The sequence below is a fragment of the Xiphias gladius genome, chromosome 18, assembly GCF_016859285.1.
Source record: "Xiphias gladius isolate SHS-SW01 ecotype Sanya breed wild chromosome 18, ASM1685928v1, whole genome shotgun sequence".
Taxonomy (NCBI): Eukaryota; Metazoa; Chordata; class Actinopteri; order Istiophoriformes; family Xiphiidae; genus Xiphias; species Xiphias gladius.
The window spans coordinates 10,095,908-10,117,728 of record NC_053417.1 but is presented as its reverse complement, the minus strand read 5'-3'; the positions used below and the strand labels follow the sequence as shown (position 1 = coordinate 10,117,728).

The window sequence follows — 21,821 nt, the reverse complement described above, 5'->3', positions numbered from 1 at the left end:
GTTTTTACTGATAGTTTTTCCTCCCAGAGTCACAACCTCATGACCTTCACCATCATTAATTACAGCTCAGGCAAATAAATAACAGGCAGAGGGGAGGCACTCAGTGATCTCACCCGAGTGTGTTCTGTCTTGTTCTGCCTGTTAACACATTTTTCTGCTTCATTTATTGACAACCTCTGCATGCAAAGGGGTTGAATATCAGATCAGCCAGTTACTTCCTCCATGTCTAAGGGGCTGAAATTGTGACACAGTACATTGCTGTGCATGCTGAGCTGAAACAAAATGTTTTGAGCAAAGAGAAGGGATCAGATATGGCAAAGTAGAGCTTTTTTACTGTGTGGAAGATTCCCTATGTAAAATTTAAAAAATTGATTTGTGTGGTCGCTTTCTTTCACGACAGGCTTAATAGTGTCAGTAATCCTGCCTTCCTTTTGGTTTGGATTTATCAGTAGAGTTGTGATCACCTCCACTTTGTTTCAATCTAGTCTTTGGTATTTTGTGCCTGAGTCTACCAAAGTAAAAGTCAATCCAGCCTTGAAAAAATGGTCATGATTTAGCCTAACATTTGTATATTGCAGCAAGAAGTTCTGAAAAGTTTTGTGTCCTCTTTCCTAGGAACTGTAAATGTGGGTTTCCTTACACCATTAAGTAAGTGCTTCCCTGTGCTTAACAAAGTAGTTTTCGCTGCTTAATTAAACTTATCCATGAAATAAATCCCTGCAGAACTACATGTTTTGCATCTTAGGTATTTGGATTTGTTGACAATTCATATAACAGGTCAACAAAATAAAGTAACCTAGGTGTGGTTTAAAGCCAATCTATGTCAGAGAGGGCAGGAGTGAAAGCATAACACGGCCATATTATCTACAGGTCACATAAGTAGAAGTTTTATTGGTACATCAGTCCAAATCATAAAAACACATCTGTACTACAGCTTGAAAATTTCCGCTTTCTACTTAAGAATAGTACTCAAGTATAATTCCTTGAATTACTGAATCATTGATGGGTTTGAGGCAGGGCAAGTAAACAGCATGCGCCATTTAGCAAACATCTATCATGTTTATATTTCAAGCTGAAAAAAATCTAAGTCTGAAAGTATACTCTACTGTTTAGACTGTGGTATAATACAGGACTAACAATGTCATGTGGGCTCCATATATTGGAATTTACAGCAGTTCCTCTTTATGGCTCTTAAATATGTTTGTTTTGTTTTTTTTTAATTTAATGACAAAAAGATGCTGCAGTGGCCAGTAACACAGAGACCAAGTGTGTTCTGTCTCTACTTGTCTCCTGCTCTTTTTGCTTCCAAAATGTTGGTAAATGTTGGTTGCAGCTCTGGCGCCTGCCAGGAAGCCAAGTTAGGTGACTGTGGTTTTCTATCCTAAAATGAATGATTGATTGATTGATTGGCCATCTCACACACCTTCAGTCTTGCCATGACTGAATGTTTTCGGAGTTTTTTTTAGAAATCAGTCAAGAGTAAATGGAACACTGGTTTCCTTGAGGATCAAACAGCGGCTGAGACCAAAGGCAAGTTCATCCAGCTGTCCAGCTTTGAACAGCCTTATGATGTCTGTGTGTGTCTGTGATCTTGTTTTTGTATGAGGTCCTGTTGACTGTAGTCTTGTACATGAGCATATTTGTGTATGTGTGTATGTCTTTGTACATGGATGTGTTGGCCCTCGTTTCCTGTTAGTATTACAGAATCTGACTGCTCTCCACTGAACATTGGCTGTTTATACTGGAAACCGTTCTCCATGTCCAAACTTGCTGCTCCCTGCTTGGGTCAGTCATCACAGAACCCGTTTGGCCGCTGAAGCTTTCATGGCTGTTAGCTCCATGTTAGCTCTACCAGCCGTGCTCCATTTTCCACATTGCTAAAAAACTGGCTACAACCACTGAAGTAAATTTGGGATATTAACTGACTACAATTTTCCAGTTTCCTCACAGAATTTAATCAATTCATTATTTTGGTGGCAACTGTTACATTTCTGTCACAAACCCAATTAAATTCCCTAAAATATCAGCAACGACAATGTAACAAAGAGGTTTGAAGTCCAGATTTTTCCCCTGCCCAGGACAAACTTGGAGACAAAACAGTATGAGAAACATTTGCCCCAACCTTGAGCAAATTGCCATGTAGATTGCATGGAGCGTATTTAAACATTAATGTGTCATAGCCAAAATGTGAGAATGTGTTATACTTACCATAAACCATTTAAACCATGATTAAGATGATTAATAGCCTGCAGTACGGTTACTGCTCGTGTTTCTCAAAATAAAGACCGCATTTTGCCATAAACTCTCTTTCTTTATGTCATGAGGAAGACATTTGTCTCCACTCCTGCTCTCTGGAGTCACCTTCTCTGCTTTTTTGGCAAAAGTTCCTCATTTACATACTGAAAATCATCATCATCCATGCATGTGGTTAGATATAAAATAATGGTTTAATTAATCCAATTGTAAGGAGTAGTATAGTGGTTTGTTCTATGTTGGACATTTGGGAGGTGATTTTGCTCTTGCACCTTCACACCTTACACCATCATGGAAGTACAGTGCCCTCCTTTTTTATGCTTTAGAAGTACCTCACTTTGTGCAGTGTATTTCATGGGAAATCAGACTTATTTTGCACACAGCCAAGGCCAGAAGAGGCCTTGGCAATGTTCTTGTTTGTTTATGTTAATGAAATATATCTCTTAGAGAAAATGTAGCAATACTTTGATGTTAATAGCTATACATACTTTTTTAACCCCTAAGACACAAAACTGTGGTTTTTGTGTGCAGCTTCAATGTTTGAACTGTGAGAACTGACAGCAGGGTATTGCTGGGAAAGAGTGTTTGTGGTCAGCCAACCTTCCCTTGAAAGTAAAAGGTTAATAAATGAACATTGTTAGATGTTTTTCCAACAAATAGCCCTGACCCTGGCTATTCATGCAATGATTAAATCTCTCTCATTTTCAATCCTGGCTCAAAGACTTTTCCCTTAAATCTCCCTGTGAGATGAAACCAGATTTAGTGGTAAAAACCACTTCATTTTCTGTTTAACAGCAGTCCCTTCATTGCCACTTAATCTTGGACAAGACCACACAGATATGTAAAACCCAAAATCCCAGGGTGGGAGAGCAGAGACATATTTCCTCTTTTCAACATTTCATTCCACTCTTTGCTCCTAGGCCACACACGGATCTCCAGGACGGCTCCCTGAGTAGTAGAACGGAAACACAGGAGAGACAGATTTCTATTCATTCGCAGTCCACTTGGTAGGCCTCATATATCTTCTGTAAGAACATAGAGTCATACTGTTAATGTCCAGCCTTTCATTTTTTATCTGTCCAGGAGATGATTCCAGTAGGCTGGACATAAATTCTACAGTGGTTTGTCACAAGAAAAAGCCAACTAACATTAATTTGGGATAAATAACTTGGGGGAAACAACATGCCAGAAATCCTTAAAAAAGCATCCCACATTTACTGAACACATTGTTAATGCAAATGTGTTTCTGGTTAGTTTATTAGTGGACTGGTTTTGTTTGGGTAGCGAAACAAACCAGCGGGCAAGGGCCATATGATGATGTAAACTATTTCTTCTCGTGCAGTGACATGGTTTACATCAGGTCTGCAGCACCTCAAATCCCTCGGGAAAGCGATCAACAATGTTTGAGTGTCTGGCTGTGACTTTGAGAGGGATGCAGGCCACACACAAACGCAAAATGATAGATTAACTACACACAGTCACGCACAACACATGCACCTGTAAAAACACAAAAAGATTAGTGTGTGTTCATGTGTAGAAATCACATGGACAGACAACATTCAAATGCAAAAAAAAAAAAAAGGCAAAGAAACATGCATCAAAACATTTAAATCAATTTACTTCAAAATATCAGTATTAGCATATGAATACAAACCATGCATGTGCACTTTTTGACAGAGACACACATCAGACACTTGTTGTGCAGATATGAGTTTGACCTTGTTAACTTGGGAGAATGACACCTGGCCAATCTTTTCCTTCTCATCTGCCACCTGTTTTGTCAGCTGCTGTTATTACAGACGGGAAGAAGGAAGTAGTCGTGCCCTCTGCTTCCTCTGGACCTCTGTGTAGTAGGGAAATGTCTTGATACTTGTTTCCTCAGTCCCCACTTCTTTTGTTATCGCTCTTATTTGTGTTTGAGTCTCTTTGTCTAGGTCCTTTAACAATTATCCACTTGAATCTCTTTTCTACTTGTTTCAGTTGTACATAGTTACAAAATTAATTGAGGGCCCAATGAATCGATAGCAATTTCTTTCTTTCTTCCGAAGCTGCCCTGTCTTTCTTTTCTATTTTCTACTTTCAAGTTAAATACATATTCATCATTGGTGTCTTTGTCATATTTTGTCATCTCCACAAAACTTATTTCAGAACCCCCAAATTATCAAAAACATTTTCCATTGGCATTAAGGCGTTTCTAATGTTTTACAGAACTTCTTGACAGAGTTCCTTTGACCCGAATGTGATGAAACTTGTTCTAAAAGATCAGCGTGTCACTTTGGCTGAAATCCAAAAATCAGAGATACAAGTCCTGTGCGGTACACTGAGACTATCACATTTCATCTAATAAAGCTCTTTTCTTGGCCCGCATTACAAACATATGGGATCAATAAGCCTTGTTAAGAAATCATTTTAGTTCACTTTAAAACTCTGAATCAACTTTTCTGCATTCGGATGACAGTTACTGTTGCACCGTGTGATATAATTCATTTAAGAGCCCTTCCTTGTTTTGTGTGCGTGTGTTTGTGTGTGTGTGTGTGTGTGCAGCACAGTATGTGTGTGTTTCCATTCTGTACCTGGGCAGACGTTCCTTACTATACCATGAATATTTGATAAATGCAACTTTTAATTTTTTTCCTTTTGTCTGTTGTTGCATGGAAGGTTATATATGGTTTGATATCTGCAGCCTACCCAAATTGGGAACTTAAGGCAATGTATTCACAAAATAGTGCAGGAGTACCATATATACACTCATGGTAGAGAGATAAAACATGGTATTTACAAATGGACATCACAAAATATTTCATACACTATATTATACTACACCTTTTCAAATATTTCTTTGAGATAACAGGTTTAAACCTATGTGTGTATCCTTGTTTTACAGATGGAGTGTGCCAACTTTGTCCGCCTCCTGCAGCCCTACAACCGCACTCACCTCCTTGCCTGTGGCACCGGTGCATTCCAGCCCATGTGTGCCTTCATCTATGTGGGGCACAGAGGAGAGGTAAGCCGGGGTGAAGATTGGCTGTGTGTGTATTTGTGTTGGCAGCTACATGCGAAAAATACCAATCAGTTGGAGTTTTTGAAGAAAACTGTGATATACAGCTGTCACAGTTGTGTAGCACCCACATTTTACTCTATGCATGCCGAACTGCAGTTGCATTCATTCTTCATTTCTTAAAGGAAATGTTTGGAAACTGTAAATCATCTTCACTTTTATGCACTGTGTAACCATTAGAGAGACTGTCCGATTTGGATTGTGCAGTTTAATTGGTATTAACTGAGTATAAGTTGAGTCACTCCTTAGCATGAACGTTTCCAATGTTATCACTCTACATGATAAGTTACGGACTAAATTTGGCAACTATACATATAAATGTCAACTGGCAGTGTGATATGAAGTATTTGAGACGAAACATGGGAGGATTTGTGCACAAATGCCTGATTTACTCATAAAAGCTGAAGTGACGGGTAATTCTGAAGTTGGGAGGAGCAATTTCTGAAAAATAGGGAGCAGAAGGACTCAGAAACAAACTCAAAGAAACAGTGCTGATATACTATTAGCTAATGTTAGCAAACATTAGTTGCTTACTTATACATTCAGGAGTGAACATTAACATTTGCTTGTTTCTGTCCAACTGATTGAAGTGAGTCCAATATTCACTCTCATTTTAGCTCTGGTTTGGCCTCCCCAAACTCCTGAGAAAAACACCTGGTTCTTTATTGGCTAAATGCTCAGCTGCTAACTTTGTCTGCCTGCGTTTTGTTGCTGGGCAGGTAAGGTGTACAGTTGGCTTGTCTTCTGCAGGATTTGTCTGTCCATGGGTTTGTGGTGTATGGTGGAGATTGGAGAAAGCTGGGAGACTTAACCACAGAAGTGGGTTCAGCATTACAAGCAATTCTGTCACATTAGATATATATATATATATATATGATTTGTGGTTATCAAATATATCGCTCAATGATGCTTCAAGTGTTACTGTAACACCAGACAAGTTGATACAAAATTAGCACCGATTAAGTAGAACTCTGATGAGAATTGACAATGGAGAATTCTACATAAAGCTTCAAGGAATGGTGGTCTAACTAGGTTACAGTATATGAACAAGCCATAATGGAATGTCCGCATTATTCATGCTGTATAGAAACAGGAATCCACTGCATTATTATACATATAAAATTCTGCATATATAAGATGATAAAGAATCACTGGGTGGCCTCTCAGCAGTTCTACGGTGGAACTCAGTCCAAGAGAATAAATATGGTTTGTTTCAAGATGTTTTTTCAGAGAAACACAGCTCATACTGGCCCCGCTCAGATCCCTTGGGTTCAAGGTTAAGCCTTAGCAAACAGCCCTGCCATGACTCCTTCTGTCACACTACTCAGCCTCTCCGTTAGGCCCTCTGTACATCTTTTCAACTGCACAGGCTGGCTCTCTACACAGCCACTCAACTCAGGAAGACCCTCTGGAGTCTCACACTTGGAGCCATTTAAAAAACATGAATCAATGAATGGAGCTATTAAGACACTCTCATAGCTGGCTGTTTCACAGCGGTCTACCAGATCACAGTCCAGGCCTGCCGGCCCAGCAGGAGGGGGTCAAACTGGGCATGAGCAGAGGGGAAAGCTAGATGTTGGCAAAGAGCTAAGGAAGGGAAATGAGACACTGGGTGGGGAGAGTGCCAGCCTTTTAGTCTGAAGAATGTGTGTGTGCATGTGTGTATGTTTGTGTGTATGTTTGTGTGTGGTGGATTGTGTGGTTTGTGTGTGCATACACATCAGAGTACACGTGCATTTTTCTTATTTTCTCTTGGGTATACATGTGCGTGTGTTCTCGTTGATGCTATTTTCTGCCTCCCTCTCAATCTGTCATTCTCAGTGTGGTTTTTGGACTCTAGGTTCTGTGGCACATCATGAAAAAAAGGCGCACATCTTCCTTTGCTTGGGCTAAATGACTTTGAGCCAAGGAACAATATACAGTGGTGTGCATGGTTGAGAACAAGTAAAACAAAACTCGAGACACAGAAACAAAGTCGGTGGTATCCTTTAGAGGTATTTTATATAACATTCAGAGAACCCTTGTTATTAATGACACCATTGGCAGTCAGTATCCTGTTGCTCGCCTGTGTGCTTGCACCCCGTAGTAGGCGCAAGCAAGCATCCTGGGCATCGGCCAAAACAGTGACGTGACATACACAAGACTGAATGTGACTGACTGGCCTCATGTTGATAGATGAGGTAACCAAAGTTACACTGTTATGATAGTTTGACTATGAACAATATTTGAGACTATAGACTATATTTGGCTCTCCAGTGCTGGCAGAGCGCTAAAACGAAGTGTGGAGATAGGTCTGGCTATGTGACACTATAGTTTGACTAATGTTACATTTTTTTGAAATAGGATTTATAAAGTGTGACAGCGTGCTAGCTATCACAATATAGACTATTTGCTGGATGTGAACACTAACGGATAGTGAACTAGACGTAATATTATAAATAAGATGTATTGCCACACTTCACTATTGACATGATAGTTCCCATCACAACTCTCATTTCACTACATCAGTGTGCTAATATTTCAGCATAATAGGACATACCTTTTATATTATAAACATTATTATAACATTACTGTACTGAATGGGTGTTGCAGTGAGTTGACACAACGATAATCCTAAACTAATGTCATTTAAAAACAGAATTGGAGTGGGATGAGTAACGTTAGACTGGAGATAATGCACATAAAAGATGCAAAGAAACAGGCTCTAAAGAACGGACGTTTTGTTCTGCTCTGGGATCTGGCTGTTTGTTGACGTTGGCGGACTCGCTCTCTCATCTTACGTTAGCTAGTTTTGCACACTGTTGGCGCGGAAGAAAAGCATTGAAAGGCACTCGCAAGCGAGCAGAAATGTCACATCCTTTGGATTTTCCCAGAAAATTTGTCCCGCGTCCTTCACATAGAAAATCAGTCCACAGGCTGATATAGGCAACTGAAAAAGTCAGGGAAGGTCTCACTTTTTAAAGTTACATTACAATCTGATCGCACACTGGCAATAAAAATGAAATTAACACATGTAGACTGCTTCATATTCTTACATATAGTACCTTTACGGGTGATACTGCACTTTAGGATAGAGCAGACATGTTATGAAAAGTAGATCACCAGTTTGAATCCTCAGACCTGCTGGGAACACAAGAGCTGATGTCCTGGAACCTTGCTGGCAAGCAATCAATTACCAATCTATATTTGTGAGGTGTGATTCAGCTAGAAAAGCTAGATAAGCACAAAACGAGGAGTTTTTGAAATTGAGATGTAGTTAGGGTTTAGCACTTTTACTTGAGGCTTACAGTGCATTTCACTTGCAAATGCCTGCTCGTAAGGACTAGAATGACATGCACAGTTTGAAGCAAATTTGCTCAGACAGTCTTAGATAAATAAAGGCGTTTCAACCATGTTTGCAAACGTTGTAGTTGGAATTTCTGATTTAAATTTTGTAAACCTTCTGTTGTTGACTAGTTTATGATAGTGACGTTAATGCATCTCTCTTCACAAACATTACTGCGTTTGTTTTATTTGCTCCAGGGAATGTGTGTATGTGTTTATGAGAGAGAGATAGTGTGTTTGGTTTTGTATCTGTGCATACCCAGTTGTGTATGAAGTGACTAACCGGTTGTGTCAGCTGTATGTGTCAGCTCAGTTCACCTCAGCTGTCCTGACTGATATTAAGATAACAGCTGTCCTCTTGCTTGTGTGTATTTATATGTGTGTATGTGTGTGTGTGTATGTCTGTCCAACCATCACTCGGACCACAAACATGTCCTTTCAGGTAGTCAGTGTGTCTCTCTGAATGGGCAACACCACAGGGAGCCTGTCCATTTATTTAACCAATCGTTAACTGGTGGAGAACACACATCCGTCTGTTTGTCTGACCTCTGGAGGGAACAGAGGCTGTGAGCACTCGGACTGGACTCTGGGTGGGATGACCCTTGACCTCCTAGGTGTTTCATCTCAGTTAGCGGCAGACATACACATACTCTTTCTGTCTTTCTCATTCCACCTCCATCTCTCTATCTCAGTCTTGGTGTCTGTCACAAACTTTACGCAAAATTTACGAATGTTGAAAGAAATACAGTGTGAAGGTTCAGCTGTCTTGAATCAAAGAGGTAGGCTCTTCTTCCCTTAAACAATGTTTTGACAAAATTTATAAGTATTGGACAAGCTGTTATTGTTCTCTAGTGTTATCTATTCCTAACTATATTTCATGCTTTCATCCAGACATGAAAACAAAGAAATGCATTTAGCAACATTCTAGTACACCAACCAATGGACAAAAACTCATGATGGAAGGAGCTGTCAGTAGTTTTCATATTTCTGGGAGATCGTGGAGAACAGCGATTTTTCAGACAACATTTCAGAACCACCAAAACTATTTTGAAGTTGCTACACAATAAGATTGATTTTCTTCTGGCCAATCGGGAAAAACTTACAATATGATCAAGTGTGTCCCCATTTCTTTATTGTCAAAAACATTTTCTTTTTTTCAAGTGTGAAAACGTTGATCGGATTGATTTTTACCACATGGTGTTCATCTAAATTCCTAAAAAATGTGTAATAAATGTATCTGCCTCTTGAATCTATGTGCTTCTCACTCCCTCTCTCTCACAGATAAACACACATGCTCAAACTGGAGTCCCCGTGGTGAGTGACACAGCTGCCTAAGCAGTGTCATAGACGTGAAAATAAACCACCATATTACAGTGATGACATACAGAGAACGAGACCACACACACACACACACACACGCACACACACAGTCAAGCATAACAAATGACACGAACTTGAACACGTAAATATGCAGAGATACAGACAGAAACACACACAAACTTGATGAAAGACATGCGCATTTGAAAATAAATATAAATATATAAAAACAAATGTGTAGATAGACACATAGATTGCTACATACATACATACAGGGAGGCAGACCTTAATATGCACCTAACAACAACTGACAGAACTGAAAAAAAGAAATTGAAAGCTGTACACACATGAGAACACACAAATAGCCTTCTCCTCCTTAGCTGAACCCTGCTGTGGACTGAAGTAGTTCAGATGCTAAATTTTTCAGTATAAGCTCACTTTTACTTAACGGCACGGCTTTTTCGGACTTAGAAAGTAACCTGCTGAGTCACTCACTTCCTCACAGACCTCCATTACAACTTCTTAAGTGGTAGGACACATGGGACACAGGGAAAAGAACAGAGACAGAAAGGTCTTCAGCAGAGCCAATAGTACAGCATTAATGTGGATGAAAAAAAGTTGACTAAAAGATTGAAAGCTTAATGACTAACTAATTGTTCATAAAACACCCTTTTATTCATCCCATGTCTGTTGCCTTTGGATCAAAGCCCTACAAACTGGAGAGAAAAGCAGCCTCTTTCAGGATATTTTAGTGCTTCTGCCGTTTCAGCTGTTTTCACTCTCTTACTTTTACTTGGCATTTCATATCTGATTTTCTCTGCAACGATCACCATAACTCTTGATCAGTAGTCTTCTATCTCTTGGTGTCTGTGCAACTTTCTCTGCTTTATCACTGTTTTGTTTGTTTCTGTCTTTCACTGTCCTCTCCAGTTTGTCTTACACACCCTCTCTGTCCTTTTCCGGGTCCCCTTTCACTGAAGAATTTTTTGACTCTTTCGTGAGAAGAAGGAAAGACCTCTGAGGACACAGATGAAAATGGAATCAAAACAAATATGAATACAAAAACAAACTATTAAAACCAAGAGGAGTGAAAGGCAGCAAAAGATGAAATGAGAAAATGAGATTCCCATGTTTTCATGATAATGAGAGTCGAGTGGTGAGAGAGGGAGCCTAGTCATTATTTGATTGGACAGTGAAGAAAAGGCCAAATACAACAGCAAGTCAAATGATTCTGTTGGTTGGCCAAGTTGTCCTCAAGATGCTTGAAGTGAGTCCAAACTGTAAACCCTTAAATTTTTTTTTTTTTTTTTTTTTTTTTAAAACCAGACCCCCAGACTAAAATAATAAAGCATGGACAATTTAAAAATATCTGAGAATTCAAAGATAAAACTTTCTGACAGACGACTCAAATCATCAAATTTAAGAAGGGCAGCCCTGGTTCATTTTTCTGTATTTTATACATTTACATAGCATCGACCTCTACTCCATCAAAACATTAACAGTGAGGGAGGACAAGAGGGGAGCAAGATGGAAGAGATGATGAGAGGCTGGAAGGAGCAAGGAGTACACAAGATGGATGTCTGCTTTGGTTAACGCAGTAGGACAGAGGAGAAGAGATGGGACAGGGAGTGCAGCAGGAGCCAAGAAGATGATTTATGACTGGGTTGTATGATATGATTGAAACTGAAAGTCTAATTTTTCTCCTTTCTGTCCCTCCTGAATGCACTGGGTGTTTTTTTTTTCTTAAACTGATGAGGTCCAAATGTCCTCACAAAGACAGAAGGGCAAGGACAATCTGTCAAGGTACCAGTGCTTCCAACATCAAATTTGGTGTCAGATGCAGTTACATGTAACTGCATGTAATTTTCCCTCAGTCTATACTCCATCTTCTTTTACTTCCGGTAGCTAATCCCTTTATTTCATAGAATGCCTTTCAACAAGCTAAAAAGAAACTCCTGCTGCATTCAACCATTGGTTTTACAATCCCTATACCAAGGATAAGAGAGCTTTTCCACTACATGCAAAGTAGGTCAGGTCTTTCTTGTAAAAATGCAACTTTGCCTTGAGGTTGTATTGCCTTTGCTCTTCGCCTCTCGTCCAAAAGGCTTCTTCAGAACTTGAAGACGTTTCGCCTCTTGTCCGAAACGTCTTCAAGGACATCAAGCAAGTCCAGTTGCCTTCGCATAGCACTTACAGAATACCATGACCTGGATGGCTGAGAATCTTCACAAACAGTTTGCTGTGCAGTCAAAACTGTGGCTAAAAGTGACAACTATGGGATAATGGTAACCGCTAAAAAATAGTGTTACACTAGTACAAGTAGAGAAGAGTCATGGATAACATTTTCTATCATTAGCTACATAACATTAGCCACCGTAAGCTATTGGTCATAGCAGACCAAGTAAGGTTGCACAGTAGCAGGAAAACTCCTAAGTGTAATAAATCAAGCAGGGGTCAGTTTTTTGCTGTTGAAAAGTGTCCTATCTTATAAAATTAACATAGTCTCACTTTAACACAGATGATTAAGGGTCAAAATTGTAATCAGCATTAGATTTTGGAAAAGGATAAGGTTATATAGCAGATACGGTGGAAGTTAGTGAATGAGAAAAATGAATGAAGTTTCTCTCTAGTTAAATGATGCAAATGTGCATGTATGTATGTCAGTATCACTTGTCTCAGTGGTTTTGTAGCGGGGATCCTGATGTATTTTGCTTGGCACAGCCGAATACGATGTGGCCTGGATGTCTCTCTCTCTCTCTCTCTCTCTCTGTGAATCGCAGCACTTGTGTGTATTTGTCTTGGCAGAGTTTGGCCAAAGTGACTCTGACAGTCTAATCAGCTGCACAGACAGCCACACCATTCCTCCGAATCGTAATGAGACATACACACACACACAGACACACACACACACACACACACACACACACACACACACACACACACACACACACATACACACACAAACACACACACACAAATAAGCCCCAAACTGTGCACAGCAAAAAATTGGGCACAGAAGTGTACAAACACACATCCAGGTCACATACACACACACATATACTCAGATGGGGAATGAAGAGATGCAGTGACGTTAAATGAAGTAACGAGAGCGAGAAGGTGCTGAAAGAATAAGGATGACTAATGAGTAAACTGAAACCAAAATAAAAGACTTCAGCAGGGAAAGAGATGGAGAGCAGAAAACAAAAATAAGAGAAGAAATTCAAGATAGGAAGATGAAAAATGTTAGAAAGGACAGAAGAGGCTGACTAAGTGACAAAATAAATAAACCACACATGTACAATCACTTCTAGGAAAGACATTTTTATTCTTCAGTATCTCAATGATACACAGAATCGTGTTTGCACAAAAGCTGTGATCTTCTGCTAGCAAGGGATTTGACAGAGGATAGCACTTTTCTGCAAATGGTACTTGGAAGAAAAAAGCACATGCAGTACAACTGTAAAATGAATGAATAAGTAACCACATCGTGTCAATGTCTGAATTTTCATAAATGACATTGATGTACAGGGCTGGAAGAAATAAATTATTGTTTTTTTTCTTAAATAGGCCAAGGCAAGATTCAGAGAACTTCTTAAATATCCCTCATCATCTCAAATGTAATCAAGTGTGAGAGTTTGTATAAGCATTGTGCGTGCAGATGGGCTGTACATGGTCACTTTGACACCTGTAAAATTAATTCAAACCTCTTTAAGAACATACAGAAAGCTACATGTGGATCAAGTAAAATATGTATCTGGCTCTCCTTATTTCCTGAGACCTGTTGGATTTGCCAGTGTATGTATCATTTTTTTGGGGTGTTTTTCTGACAGTAGCCATTTGCTGTGCCCATGTTACCCAGCATGTATTATTACACAATTTAATATGTGTTGGGGCACGTACAAAAGGTGCATATTGTCCACTGAGTTTCTTAAAGTATTTTTGTCCTGCTGACTTCAATGACTTAATCTCCCCCATGATCTTCCTTCAGTTGAAGACTCACCCTTCCTGTGACAATACTCCATTGTCTATTAGAAGAACAGAGACTCAGACACAGAGAGTTCACTGTAAGGACACTTGAATCACCAATATGGACATGTATCAAGCACAAGGTCTTACTGTTGGTCCTGTCGCCTTCCATTCTCTTTTTAATCACGCAAAGTCGACTACATTTGGACCCACGTTGATCACACCCAGTTGGCTCTGTCAGAGACCGATGTCGTTGAAGTGGGAATAGAAAGGCTACAAACAAAAGGCCTTTTGTTCACAGTGACCCTGTTTTGACCTGACAAATCACACAATCCAAGGATATGGCCAGTGTTCACCAGGTGAACTTGGGTAACTGGTGAATGATGAAGAAAGAACCACTCTTTTATTTTTAATTGCTTCCTTGCTTCCTCACTGCTGGAGTCAGAAAAAAGAATTTAACTGCACTTTGATGTTAAATGAGGCGCCATAAAAGCTTTACTTTGGAGGCATTTTCATTTCTAAAAGTGCAGATTTTGTTTTTTTTGTGACTTTTTTTATCTTGGATTTTGTGTTTTGATTCATCATGCTGACAACACAGTTCTCCTATTTTTCCAAACAGTCTATTTTTGCTGTGACTGAAAACATAAATCCCATCACAACTGAATATTTTTCCCAGGACAAAAAAAAAAACACCTGACACCAGGCACTTCTCATAGCAAATGAAATAGCTTGAGAGAACCATATCAGTTGGCAGAGTGGAAACATTCTTACATGGAAATGTTATGATGTTGTGACTTTATATATCTACTTGGTCAATTACTCCACAGTATGTGTTGGGTTTATGACCACAAGGGTCATGGAACCTGTTCTCATATCAATGATCAGCATTATTTTTCTGTTGATAAAGTTTGGATTTTTAAGTGTATTTTTTATTTTTTATTTATGATAACATTGTTGTTTTCCTTTATTACCCTGTTGGCTCTTCAACACTGCCCTCTGAGTCATTCTGTACTGGGATCCGAGTGATAAACTTGTCAGCGCTGGCAACTACTCTGATCTTGCATTTCCTTGTTTCTCAGACAGCGTCTTAGTTCTCAGACAGACACAGGGTTCAGTGGAAGGACAAATAAGTTTGAAACACAGGCTGAGACTGATAATGGCTCCTGCCCCCCCTTTATCAGTGTGGATAATGAGACAGAGAGGCAGAAGAATGGCCTCTCGGTTAGTGTGATTAATAGGTCTAGGTTTGATTACCTGTGAGAAATTAGTGATCCTATGTCCTATCGATGCATAGTCTTATCATTTGTCTACTTGTTTCGAAGTAAGGGAAGCAAACACCAATTTGATGCACATTCTCTCTCACCATATAACCCTGTGTTGCTTTCTTCTCCAGCATATGTTCACAATGGACCCTACGAATGTGGAAAATGGACGAGGAAAAGTTCCTCATGACCCCAGCCTCCCCTTCGCTAGCACCTTCAGTGGTATGTCCTATGTTGTTTTGCCTATATTTCTAAACCACGGTTAACTGGGCTAATGTGATGGAACAGGAACCTGTTTTCACAGGTTGTTCGGCTTATATCAATACATTTTATTGAAATATAAGACCAAAGACGTTGAACCAGGCGGTAGGTGTTGTGTTCAGTTTAATGTGATTTCTCAAAATGAGTTCTATCCTCATCCCTTGCATGTGTTTAATAAAGTGTGCAATAACAACATATCACATTCACAAAGTTGAACCCGCTCCAACAAAGCTATCAACTTAGAATTTTCCTTTTTGTAGCTTGAGATTCTGTATCTGCCACATCTAACTATTTAAAATGACACACACAGACAGTCTGTTTCTACCCTTTCTGCCTCTCTGTACAGATGTACACATGTGCACACACACTCTGGAGTTGTGCTGACGAGGTTAAATAGTTCTGGGTGTTTCTCTCTGAATGTCATCACTTATTAAGCTTGTGAAATAGAGCTGATTTATGCCAGTGACAGACAATCCTGTGTGTGTGTGTGTGTGTGTGTGTGTGTGTGTGTGTGTGTGTGTGTGTGTGTGTGTGTGTGTGTGTGTGTGTGTGTGTGTGTGTGTGTGTGTGTGTGTGTGTGTGTATTTTGCATACCTATGTCCCACCTTCCTCTCTGTGGCTGTGTGATTTCAGGATCAGAGTTTATCCCACAATGCATTGTATTTGGCTGGAAAGCATTAAATTAGAGCCAAATACTCAGTACTTTTGACCTTAGTCGAGATATACAGTGGTCTCAAAGATAAAGAGCAATACACAAAAAAATGTTTAGGAATGCTGCTGGGCCTGCAGAAGTGCGTAGTAGAGAGAGAGATATTTAATGACAGATATAAAGAGATCTGGATAAACAGAAAGATATTTATTAAGATATATTTGCATAAATTGTACAAGCTAGGAGAGGAAGGTGATTTGTTCAAGAGTTGTTCCCCTGCACCAGTTTAACTGTCACTCCTGCTACATAGTGAAAGTGGAAAAAGCTGATAAAGAAAGAGAAAAAGTGTTGCAAAGAATGAAAGTAAAACTTGACGAGAGTCCTAGTCATTGGCTATCAACCCAGTGATTTTTTCAGTGCCTTCAGTGTCAGGATTTTCTCCCAAAATACACAAAGCTCAACTTCCCGCTCTCTGTCATCACTTATTTTTTCTCTCTCTGTTTATGCCTGCTTGTGTGAATATATTATACCACATGTTGAGCTGACTGAATGTGTCTCTGTTTGTACAAAGATGTGTTTGTTTCTAACACCGTTATTAGAGCTAAATGAGATATGAAGAATCAATTTACACCCATGAGCTCACAGGAGAGCAGTCTGTGGCCAGATTCAGTTTATACAATAGCAACTATGCTGGGAAATCTAAAAAGAGTTGTGTTTTTTTTTAAAACAAAGAGGCTTATTGTGAATAACTATCTCCTATAAATATTCATTATGATTTCTATCAGGAGCTGTTTCCAAGCCAGCTGAGGCAGCTGTCTTGGCTAATGACAGCTAAGCCTGACTGCTAACATGATGCTTTTTATGACCATCACGTGAGAAACGTGCCGCTAGAAAGAGTCGGTACTTTATTTCTACTTGCAGCAAAATCAGTTTTCTGAGTTGCTGACATTGAAAGTGAGTCCACTGCTGATGGTCTCAGTCTCAGTGGAGTATGTAGTATATTAGTGTATTTGAGCTAATGTTTCAGATTACTCTCCCAGTTTGTTCTATATTGGATTTGTTCGATTTCCACTCTCCTTTCCTTCCTCTCCCTCATTTGCCCGAACCACAAAAATTCTCTCTTTCACTCATGATTTCCTTATTGCTTTTCTGTGCCAAACTTTTTTATTTCCCCTAATCTCTTTTCCATTATTGCTGCTGTTGCTTTACATTCACTCTTTTCCTTCTCCTCTACATTCTTACAATTAATTCTCTTACAAATCTCCTACCACTCATCCTGTCCCTCTCCCACAATGTGCCTTCCTCTGTATAGGTGGGGAGTTGTATACAGGACTGACAGCAGATTTTCTGGGAAGAGACTCTGTGATCCTCAGGAGCATGGGAGGTCGCTCCACTATGAGGACCGAGACTGACGAGAAGCTTCTTCACGGTAAGGCTTCACTGTTTTAATTAATCTGTTACATTCAACATACAAATAAGACGAGTATTATATTATGGTCTTATCACAGGCAGAATGAAAAGCTGTGTTAAAATCATCATTCATTTCTTAATGTTTGGTTCTTGTCAAATAAACTCGTAATTAGGTCAATTTTAAGAGTGAGAATTAACAGAGCATAACTTAGCATTAAGCAAAATTACTGTTGCTATAGGCATGATTATCCTCATCAGTGCATATCAAGCCGTTCCAAGTGGGGAATTGAGGGGAACTATATACTTTAGTGTCAGATAGCAACAGCTCTATGGGAAATGGGTTCAAACACTACTGGTACAAAGAGCACTGCTGATTCATTTTCTGTTAATCATCTTCCACCTCTCTTCATCGTTCCATCTTCCTCTGCAGACCCCAAGTTCATCGCTGCCCACCTCATCCCAGACAACGACGACAGAGACAATGATAAAGTGTATTTCTTCTTCACCGAGAAAGCCACGGAGGCAGGGGACAGGGAGGGGGCCATACACACACGTGTGGGACGAGTGTGTGCGGTAAGATACTTTATAAACTGTTCATGTGTAGACAATAATTGTCTATTTTCTATCTAGCCATGCAGGCACCAGTTAGAGTTGCTAAACCTGCTGAGATTTTGAGATACGCACCACTGAGACTTAAGCCGCCAGTACATTCCAAAGGAGATTAATTTTATTAGTGGTGCTCAAAGCATTGAAAGGTGACATATATGTCTTTGCAGAAACAATGTCCCTCTTACTCGGGATAATCCAAAGACCTCAGATTCTATACACACAGATAGATTGAGAGATTCTCTGTTGGCAGGTGAGGATGAGTGAAGGCAGATGGTCAGGTGAGCTAAACGATGCACTCCCTTATGGCCATACAGACATCCAGTCCAGAGTTGTGATCTGGGAGAGTCTTGGAGTCCTTTTGAGCTTTGTTGTTTTCTGGGAGGATCCGTTATGGGTGTCAAAATTCAAACCTATATCTTGGTTTGGGTTAAATGTAAATAAACACGTTGTGTCTGAAGTCACTGTGAACTTTTTATGCCTCCATGCCGACACCAGCTGTGGCCTGAGGAATTATGTTTTCGGGTTGTCTGCCAGTCCCATTCTCATGAACACAATATCTTAGGAGTGCCTGGAGGGAATTTCATCACATCAGGCACAAACATCCACTTGGATTCAAGGACGATCTAATTAGAATTTTCTGATCAAAGGTCAAAGGTCGAGGTCACTGTGACATCACAAAACATGTTTTTGGCCATACCTCAAGAATCCCAACTCTAATTATGACAAAATTTAACACAAATGTCTAAGACATCGTTATATTCACAATTATATGGAGCCTTTCTCCTTCCAAAACGCAAATTTCCCAGCCATGATCCCGAACTGCCGTGCACACGCTCAAATTCTTTTAATGCATCCGTATGTCTTCTAAAACCATATGTGTGCTCTGTGCACCACACACAAATACATGTATGCATACAAAAACACAAGCAAGCACACACTCACACACACAGACAGCTGCAGGATTTCCTTAAAGACTGTTTGAATGTGCCAAAAAAGTTTGCACACACTTGTAAGAGTCCATCCTAAATCCATCCTAAACTTTCAAATTGTACATTCTTCGTCATCCTCATTTCCATCTCTGCTCCCCTTCTTTCTCTCCATCTGTCTCTCCCTCTCTCCCTACAGACACATATTCTTTTATTTCCTCCTTCGCTTTATTTTTCTCCCTCAGGTGAATTTGAATTGTTGATGGTTGTCATCACTTCAACTGTGGTGCTTCTTGCAAAGAAATCCAATTATCAGCGCTGATACACACACACACACACACAAAACAGATCAAGTAGTGAGCTGACGTTTAGCTATAATTCGAGGTTTACATTCACATCAAATGGACAATGTCAGAATAGGGACCAAAAGTAATTGCAAAGTGACTTAAGTTAGGATAAACTTTTAAAAATCAGCTGATCAGTTAGATTGAGGCAACATGATTGAATTAGCCATTCAAGAACATTCCACAGTTTGGTTGTAAAAACTTCTCGATTGCCTTATCTGTATGTTAAGGATCACTGTCCTGCTTCATTATCCTAAAACTGGGGCAGTATGTATAGAAAAAGGGTTAAAGTCTTACAGTGTTTGACCCAATATGGATGTGAACAACTTATAGCGTAGCTAAAGCTGAGAGTCATCAATTTAACCTCAGTCAGTGATTCAATCCAAATCCAATGTGCTGGAGTACAGAGCCAAAACAATGAAAAATGTTTATTTGGAAATGAATATGCAGCTGTGTTTTATAGATTTTATTTCTGTATTTTCTGCCAGAATGATGTTGGAGGCCAGAGAGTGCTGGTGAACAAGTGGAGTACCTTCATCAAAGCCAGACTGGTTTGTTCTGTACCAGGACCTCATGGCATCGACACACACTTCAACCAACTGGGTAAGATACACACAAATAAATTAATTCATATGCTTTTGTAAAGGAACATATTTATTAACTTGCAGCAGCAATTCAAGTGTATACAGACTTGTATGCAAACAAAATGCATGGAAGCACCAATTCACGCACTGCATTAACACACGCATGCTAACTGGAATTGTCTTTTTATGTAAAACAGAGGATGTTTTCCTGCTTAGGACCAAGGATGAGAGGAACCCAGATGTCTATGCAATCTTTAGTACTATCAGGTAAACCCACATGAAGCTTTATCTGTGTTTAGAAGTTATCCTGACATTATCTACTCTACCTAAATATTATCTCAACTTTTCTACACCAGGAAGCATTTGTTATTATATTTATTTGGTCTGTAGCGTTCCTCAGAGAGAAAAATTCAATTCAGTTGGGTTGTGTTTTTTCTTGATTTAAGGAGATGCATGCCTGAGAGATTTGGTAGGTTTTAGTATCCTGTTGTGGTTAAAATACCACCCCAGAGGCTTCTGCACTCACACTTAAAGAGCAACTTCACGCCAGGTTCACGAGCGCTCACCCATCAATGATGAGGGGTGTGGTGAGAGGTGCAACAGATTTGAAACCAGTTAAAAACTCAGTAGCTTCAGTCGAACAATATTATTGTTGCCGTTAGACTTCAAAGCCATTATGGGACCAACTACTTTAGAATATAGAAATTGTTGACTTGTTTCTTTTCTTCTCTGTTCAAACATTTTTATTAGTTCCTGTTTCTTCTGAATAAACTGAGGATGCTTACATCAAATATTTAATCCAAAATAATAAAGTAATTTGTCGACTCTCCCCTTTCTCCTCCACAGCAATGTGTTCCAGGGTTTTGCTGTGTGTGTTTACCGTATGGCTGATATCAGAGAAGCCTTCAACGGACCTTTCGCTCATAAAGAGGGTCCTGACTACCAGTGGGGTGCTTATGAAGGCAGGGTCCCTTATCCAAGACCAGGGGTGGTGAGTGATTTTTCAAGTATTTCACCTTTAACTTTAGATTATAAATTTAACTTTAAATTTACTCAAATGTTTTAGTTGCCCAACCTAAATTATACTTTAATCATAATAAGGAAACATAGTATATCCTAGCCTTCATATGCTGATGATACACATTTTTACATTCGCTGTTCTCTGGTAAACTGTATCAGTGATATTATATAGTAGATGTTCTGAATGATTTACAATTTCATAAAGACAAGTCTGAGATCCATAGGTCCTAAAAACTAGAAACAGGAAATATATTCATTCAGTCAGCAGATCAGGAACCTCGGAGTTGTCTAAGAGTTGACTGAACTTTTGCAGTCATATAATTAAACAATTTTTATCAGATGAAAAACATCTTAAGTTATACATTCATCTCAAGCAGGCTGGACTACTACTAAGGCTCTTTTTGTTGGGTTACAAAAAAAACGAAGGCTTGAGCTAATTTTAAAATAGTAGCGTCACAAAATGCAGCAGGGAGAAGAGGTAATACCTCTCTATTACAGTTTCAACATAAACATTAATGAAGGTAGGGTTTACTGCAGGGCTGTTGGATTAGAATGCATATTAGTTAGATTTGTCTAATAAAACAACAACCATGGTGCCAGCACTTAAATCACGTCAGAATCAAGTCAAAATTATTCATCTTACAGTATGTGGACAATGACTATTTGTGGTTGTAACCTCAGTGGGAAAGCTATCAGTACTATTTCCCACAACAGTTAGAACTGAATACCTGTCGAATGACTTGGATTCACTTTTCTACAGACATGATGTGTGTGGCATTACATTTTCCCCAAAGTGGTTGCTCAGGTCTGTGTTAGAACAAAGGAGAAAAAACGCTTA

The 21,821-nt window shown here is 39.4% G+C and overlaps 1 protein-coding gene across 3 annotated transcripts in view; it reads left to right on the top strand.

The window, feature by feature from the left end:
* sema3bl (sema domain, immunoglobulin domain (Ig), short basic domain, secreted, (semaphorin) 3bl) overlaps window positions 1-21,821 on the top strand; it is a 67,908-nt gene that overhangs the window by 31,186 nt on the left and 14,901 nt on the right. For all 3 annotated transcript variants that reach the window (XM_040152246.1, XM_040152247.1, XM_040152245.1), the window contains 7 exons: window positions 5,138-5,257; window positions 15,312-15,402; window positions 17,403-17,519; window positions 17,931-18,073; window positions 19,868-19,982; window positions 20,161-20,230; window positions 20,810-20,954. In XM_040152246.1, coding sequence (XP_040008180.1) covers window positions 5,138-5,257; window positions 15,312-15,402; window positions 17,403-17,519; window positions 17,931-18,073; window positions 19,868-19,982; window positions 20,161-20,230; window positions 20,810-20,954 — 801 coding nt within the window. The remainder of the gene's footprint in view (window positions 1-5,137; window positions 5,258-15,311; window positions 15,403-17,402; window positions 17,520-17,930; window positions 18,074-19,867; window positions 19,983-20,160; window positions 20,231-20,809; window positions 20,955-21,821) is intronic.